The sequence below is a fragment of the Juglans regia genome, chromosome 8 (assembly GCF_001411555.2).
Source record: "Juglans regia cultivar Chandler chromosome 8, Walnut 2.0, whole genome shotgun sequence".
NCBI lineage: Eukaryota > Viridiplantae > Streptophyta > Magnoliopsida > Fagales > Juglandaceae > Juglans > Juglans regia.
Genome location: NC_049908.1, coordinates 26,754,727 through 26,761,918, shown reverse-complemented (window position 1 = coordinate 26,761,918; position 7,192 = coordinate 26,754,727). Strand labels below are relative to the sequence as shown.

The window sequence follows — 7,192 nt, the reverse complement described above, 5'->3', positions numbered from 1 at the left end:
TTGAAGAATAAGATAACTAATCTTGACATTGACTTTTGTAAAATATTTAGATACTTTCGAAAAGTTAGCAAAAACAACTTTCAGCTAAAACTCCCAACAAATTTAATATATTAGTATTTTTTTTTTCTCTCCCAATAAAGAGATGAATTAATAATAAATTAAAGAAAGAGATAATAATTTAATGGTATAGAGGAAAGTTAGCTAATTCAATACGGAGAGTTATACGTATAGGTTATGCAAACCAGAAACAGTAGTGGTTTCATATATTTTGCTAAATTTGACTAAATTCTTACATAAAGTAACGCCAATACTATTAGAATTACTTATACAAATGTAATTTCTCATATTACTTTCTACCCCACAAGTTAACCATCTAATTATGGCTTCATTCCCATGACGATCGAGGCCATATTGCTTCCTCATATATCTTATTTTAGTACGTAGTACTTCTCAATTAGGACTTCCCAAAACAACTTTGTAATGATCTATCCATGAGTTCAAGTTGTGTAGCCTGCCATGCATGTAGGAGATCATGCCTTATGAATTTCAACAATATTGCTAATTTATAATACATCACTTCGGACAACATTTAATTGCATTACCAAAAAATCAATTGGAGACATACCTGACATCATTGAGCATTGCTCCTCGTATCTGTCACTAATCCCTCCCACCTTGATTCCTTCGTGCTTGTCGTCCTTGATTCGTGTATGCTCGCCTTCGATGATTCTCTATTCTTATGTATGTCCGAGGGAACATCTTAAAAACAATGTCGTCGACATGTTTATAGTAGCGTTTCCTCCACCTCTTCCAAAATATAAGAGGTCCAATAAAAATCCCGAAGCCGAAAACAAATCCCAACTCAACACTTAAGAAGTCCCAGTCAATTGAATTCCAGTGAGATTCTTTAGATGGAGGAGGTGACGGTCCCAATTCTTCATGTATGCATTTTTCTTTCATGGGAAAGTCACATAACTGTATATTTCCTTCAAATGAACTTTCTGTAAATGTAGTAAATTGATTGTTCTGTGGAATCTTTCCCACCAATTGATTGAACGAAAGGTTAAGGGTTGACAGGAAAATAAGACCATCTGCAAGTTGTTGAGGAATCTCTCCAATAAGCTTGTTGCTAGACAAGTCTAGTGATTCAAGAGCAGTCACGTTTCCTAAAGCTTGTGGGATTTTACCTGTAAAAGCATTGTGAGATAAGTTGAGGGCATATAGGGCTTTGAATTCTCCTATTTCTGCAGGTATATGTCCGTCAAAACTGTTGCACGACAGGTCAAGTGAGGTGTAGATAGTTAGGACCTTCACCAACTCCAATTCTTGACCTTTTAATGTAAGATTGACCCTAATTTCAGAGCTGTAATCTGGCAATGGCAATGCCTTCCCGTTGTTTGAACTTTCAGAATGGCGAAGTCCAGGCTGTCCAGCGTTATTTTTGGTTACTATCATTCCCTTCCAGCTAGAAAAGTCACGTATTGGAAACTTACCAACAAAATGGTTCGAGGCCAGGTCCAAAATTTGAAGGTTGGACCAGGTGGTATTAGCGTCTAGACAATTAATAGACCCATAAAATTGATTAGCTCGCAAAATAAGGACTCGCAATGTGTCTATGCTCTTCAAATAACATGGAAATGTATCCTGAATGCGGTTGTTCCCAACGTCCAAAACCTTCAAATATTTATTGCACTTGGCTAGGGATTTTGGTAGCTCTCCTTCCAGTTGATTTCCATTCAGAACCAAAATTTGTAAATAACATGGGTAGTCTGAAAAGGAATCAGGAATTACTCCAGTAAGATTGTTTCCCCCTAGATCCATCATGCTTAGTCTTGTACTCATTTCAATTAAGCATTGGGGAATCGTGCCAGTCAAGTGATTATGGGACAAGTCTAGAGCACCAAGATAGGTAGCATTGCACAGTGACATAGGAATAGTCCCGTCAAATTTATTCCTTGAAATAAAGAAGGAAAAAGGCTGCCCACGTGGAATGATGTTTTGAAAATTAAGTGTGAGAGTTGAAAGTTGCCCTTGGAGCTGGTTGGAGTGAAGGTCTATGATCCTCAATCTTGATACGGAAGTTTGGGAAGAGTTTAAATTCACATCTAGAGTCTCTAGACAATTATGAGAAAGATTCAAAATCTGAAGATCGGGAAGTCTCCAGATCCAACTAGGTAGCTCACCATGAATCTTGTTGTCAGAAATATCTAGTGTCCTCAATTGAGAAACGTTTCTCGAGGAAATGGGAAACTTCCCTGTCAGACGGTTATTCCGCAGCAACACGTGGGTAAGATTGGGCAAACCGAAAAGGTCTCTTGGCATTGAACCGTTGAGAAAGTTGTGCTCCATTCGGATCACAGACAGCGACTCGCACCTCCCTAGTGAGTCCGGGATTGGACCAGACAATAAATTTCCGTCAGTATACAGAAGCTCAAGCCGATTCCCAAAACACATATCAGGAGGCAGAGTACCAGTCAGTTTATTCGATGAAAGATAAAGAAGCTGAAGCTTCCCATTCTTTCCCAGCCTCTGAGGAATGATCCCGGTAAAGTTGTTCTCCCACAACCTCAACTCCTCCAGTTCCGGCATGTCGCCAATAGACTCAGGAATCTCGCCTGTAAAAACATTATACGACAAGTCCAAGGATTTCAAGCTCACCAAGTTCCCGATCTCCGGTGGTATCTCGCCTGTAAAAACATTATACCACAAGTCCAAGGATTTCAAGCTCACCAAGTTCCCGATCTCCGGTGGTATCTCGCCAGATAAGTTACAATCGCTGGCTTCGAAAATAACTAGTTCCGATAGGTTCCCGATCTCCGAGGGTATGCTACCTTCGTACTTATTTAAGTTCCCAATGTAGAGCTCCCTGAGGTTGGTCAAGTTTCCTATCTCCTGCGGTATAGGACCTCCGAGTTCGTTATTGGATACGTCCAAGTATTCTAGGAATTTCCATTGCCCGAACTGGGGCGTTATTCGACCTGAGAAGTAGTTACCACCTAGATTCAAATGGCGCAAGTTGGGCATTTGAGTGACGGCCAAGGGCAAGTCACCTGTCATGCGGTTGTGAGAGAGATCCAAAGCCTGAAGATTCTTGAGGAGGGAGAGCTGGGAGGGGAAGCTCTCACTGGATAAGTTAAGACAGCCGTTGGCTTCGAAACGAACTAGTTCCGATAGGTTCCCGATCTCTGGGGGTATGCCACCTTCGTACATATTGGGGTACTGTCCAATGTAGAGCTCCCTGAGGTTGGTCAAGTTTCCTATCTCCTGCGGTATAGGACCCCCGAGTTCGTTATTGGATACGTCCAAGTATTCTAGGAATTTCCATTGCCCGAACTGGGACGGGATCCCACCCGAGAAGAAGTTACGGCCGAGATGCAAATGGCGTAAGTTGGGCATTTGAGTGACGGCCAAGGGTAAGTCACCAGTCAAGTCGTTGTCGTAGAGATCCAAAACTTGAAGGTTCTTGAGGAGGGAGAGTTGGGAGGGGAACCTGCCGTTGAAGCGATTGTCGGAGAGATTGAGGACGCGGAGAGCAGAGAGGGAAGAGAGCTCGGCTGGGATGGCCCCAGAGAGTTGATTGGAGGCGACGCAGAGGTTGGAGAGGAAACGGAGATGAGCCAGGTCTGGGGAGAGAGTACCAGAGAGACGAAGGTCTGAGAGGTCGAGGATGGTCACGCGACGACGGGAAGGGTGGCATGTGATACCCGACCAGGTGCAGTGGCTAGTGGAGGTGTTCCACGTAGAAAGAGCTGATTGTGGGTCATCAGTGATGGAGGACTTGATGGAGAGGAGGGCTCTGTATTCCGAGAGGAGATATCCGCCGGAGAGGGTTGGATGGACGTGGAGGAGGCACATAATCAGAAGTGAAAGGAGGAGTTGCATTTTTGTATTTCTCTTTACTTCCATGATTTGGTTTAGAGAGGTAATGAAGAAGCACATATGGAGCGGGAGTGAGAAAGATGTTTGGAATAAGTTAAGCGTGAAGCCTTATAATGGTGGTTTGAAAAGAAAAATTGAGACCCACCATGTATATTCATGTCTGTGGCTACAAGCTTTTCTGTAGTTTGGTAGGAAGAAAATAATCAGTGAGAAAGTATCTCGGATTCAATGTGTTTACGGAGGGTTCTTTCAAGGAAGACCACATAGGAGCTATTATGGCCCCCTCTCTTTGCCCTAGCTAGAAGTCATGTATAATGATCAATATATAGTTAAGGTTTCTTTAGTTCATTTAAAACTCCAAATCCACGTAAAATCTCATTTCCCGCAATGTTCGCTTGAGCAAGGTTTAAAGTACTATCGAACAAACTTTCTTTCCAGCATTTTGATTGGTTCAATGTCAAGCTGCTTTGGTCTAGTAAACTTTGTAATTTGAAGTGTCTTATGAAATTTGAACTTAAAGAGAATTGAGTTTGCTTCCAAAAAATAGTATGGTGGAGGGTGAATAGTAACTCGTCAACAGTGGAGAGCCCTAATTCAATATGTTAAGCTTTGAACCATTGGCTAATTCAATATAGACATTTTTCATCACATATAACTAAATTATGGACTTACATTAATGACATTTGGTTGGGCCATTTACCAACAAATTTAAATAGCACTGTTGCATAACTAAATAATAGATTAATATTTTTTCTCTCTCTTCTTTAATTTTGGTTGCGCTCCACGATTCTCTGCTTACACCACACCATTAGGCATTAAGATATCGTATTTTTAATTTTTAATTTTTCTGTTTTCTCCTTCTTTTCTGTAATTTTTCTACTTACAACACCAAATAATAACTTCTTTTCTCCGTTTTCTCCCTTTCATACTTGTCTTTTTGACTAACTTTGCCTTTCTCTACGTTACAATTTTTTTTTTTTTGTTTTTTAAAGCCACAAAAGTGGTCTCCCTTTCATATTGTCTTTTTGACTGACTTTGCCTTTCTCTTCGTCACAACTTTTTTTTCGTTATCTGATAGGGACCCATTAGGACGGAAGCTGATCACTTTATTCTTAAATGAAAATAAATATTTAAATATAATATCTAAAGTAATTATGACCCACGCGGATACTTTCTACCAAAGCTTATTCATCAAAGTTGCGTTATTTGTTGATTGGACTTAAAAGTTAAAAGATCGATTTAAAAATAAAACGCGATTTGGGGAGGAATTGAAATAAGAATCTTTCTATCTGAAGTAATTATGACCCACGCGGATGCTTTCTGCCGAAGCTTATTTTGTTTTTAGAAATGAGATTAGATAAATTGAGATTAAAATTAAAAAATTGAATAAAGTATTGTTAGAATATATTTTTTAAATATTATTTTTATTTTAAAATTTAAAAAAATTAAATTATTTATTTTATTTTATATTAAAAATTAAATAAATTATGATAATTAAATAAAATGAGATAAGATGAAATATTTTTTAAAATTATTTTATTTGTTAAATTTTTAACATTTATTGATTGGACTTTTTTTTTTATTAAAAATAATTTATTGATTGGACTTAAAAGTTAAAGCTCGACTGAAAAATAATTCAATGGGCCAGATGGATCTCATGTCGGGTTCATATTCTTTTTATTTGTTAGATTTATTTAGACGTTTTCAAGACGTTCGGTCGACCGAGTAAAAGTATAGCCAAGCCAACGCATGCAACTTGGTTGGAAGTTGGAACCTCATTGCTCATCATCAGTATCTTCGTCCTTAATTTCCACAATCGAGCATCACTTTATATATAATTTGGTCCTTTTCTAGTTGGATAATCCTTATCCCACGTACAAAAGCGCCGATGATGGTCACCGATTCTTTCACAGTGAGGGTGCTTTCTAGTTATATGTCTTTCTTTCACACTCGCTCTACTTTATGCTAATTTCTAAGTCAAGCACTTCCTACCAAAGTTTATTCATTTTTTATTTTGAAATAAACCTTGTAACCTTTCCGGGTTTTGGACCGTACCGAAAAATGAATAAACTTTTAGAAGATTTTTAAAAACATTGGCCCCTTAGTGCATGCAGTGAGCGCCATATATAATGGCAATAAACATATGGGAAGGCTTTGATGGTGGGGGCCTTGACCAATCTTATCCTCCTTATATTTCTCTTTTCTTTTAAGAAAATAGTTGACAAGAAGAAAGCTCAAATGGGTTAGGATCCAATTCAAGGAGCAAAAGCGCTATAATTTTTTGATTGTCTCTTAATGCTTAATTGCATATGCCGGTAAATTTAGAAATTAGCATCTTTGTTGTTAATTGTTACTTTGTAGCTGAAGTCCTTTATCAATTTTGACTTGCATCTTGTTGTTTTACATTCTTAGGTAATGTTTTGATTACCGTTCCGTTCTAGTCGAAATGGTTGAAATTTTCCTAGTCATAATAGTAACCGGCACAGTGAAGGGAGGTTTTTTGTATTGAGTCAAATTCCAATCATTTCAATGTGTTTCGGTCAATTCTAGTCGATTCTCGGTATTTCAGCCTAATGTATATTTCAGTCCAAAAATGAGGGGCATGGCATTTTTGTAATTAGAGTTAAACTCATGGCTTTTTTGTAATTTTTGCTCCATTTCTCCTTCTGAAGGTTAAAAGCAACACATGTAATTTTTTGAACTTTAATCCGGCTTGTTTTCTCAAATGCAAAATCAAATCCCTAGCGCTGACACCACCTCTGATCCTCCACACCATCGCAAACTAACTAAGAGCACTAGCATTAGACTCATCAAATTCATCTTCAAATTTTGATGAAAAGTACATGTTTTCCATATATCTAAAACTTCCTTATCCATAACTCCACATTGAATTAGCTATTTAATTCATCAAAATAATAATATAATATTATTTTTTTAATAATAATATTTTATTTTTTTTAATTTTTTATAATTACACTAATCATATGTTAATTAATAATTTAATTTGATTCTTCCTTTATTATTACAAGACATTTAGAGATTAAAAGTGAATAAAAAATAGATTTGATGAATGAACAGTAGTGTTTCAAATTTGAAGAAACTTATACATTTACTGTAGCTTAAAGTTTCACATTTATCTATTTGGCTAATCCAATGCAGCTCTCTTTTGATGAAATTCATTATATTTTATATTTGGCTATGTTTTGATGAAGCCAATGCCAATGCTCTAACAGCTCGAGCATTGTGTTTCTCCACATTGTTGCAAACTCAAATCTCTTTATGGTCATGTTGCTTGAAGCCTCGATCCACTCCG

At 37.6% G+C, this 7,192-nt stretch overlaps 1 protein-coding gene across 2 annotated transcripts; it reads right to left on the bottom strand.

The window, feature by feature from the left end:
* Positions 1-279: 279 nt before the first annotated feature.
* On the bottom strand, positions 280-4,220 carry LOC108983363 (receptor-like protein 33). Of its 2 annotated transcripts, none has more exons than XM_018954967.2 (2): positions 626-4,220; positions 280-511 (listed from the first exon to the last, which is right to left on the bottom strand). In XM_018954967.2, exon 1 carries the CDS (start codon positions 3,937-3,939, stop codon positions 661-663), a length of 3,279 nt encoding a protein of 1,092 aa, XP_018810512.1. In that variant the 5' UTR covers positions 3,940-4,220; the 3' UTR covers positions 280-511; positions 626-660. The 2 variants fall into 2 exon arrangements, with proteins under 2 accessions (XP_018810512.1, XP_035548630.1); XM_035692737.1 differs by having other exon boundaries at positions 280-2,831; positions 3,201-4,153.
* Between the last annotated feature and the right edge of the window lie 2,972 nt (positions 4,221-7,192).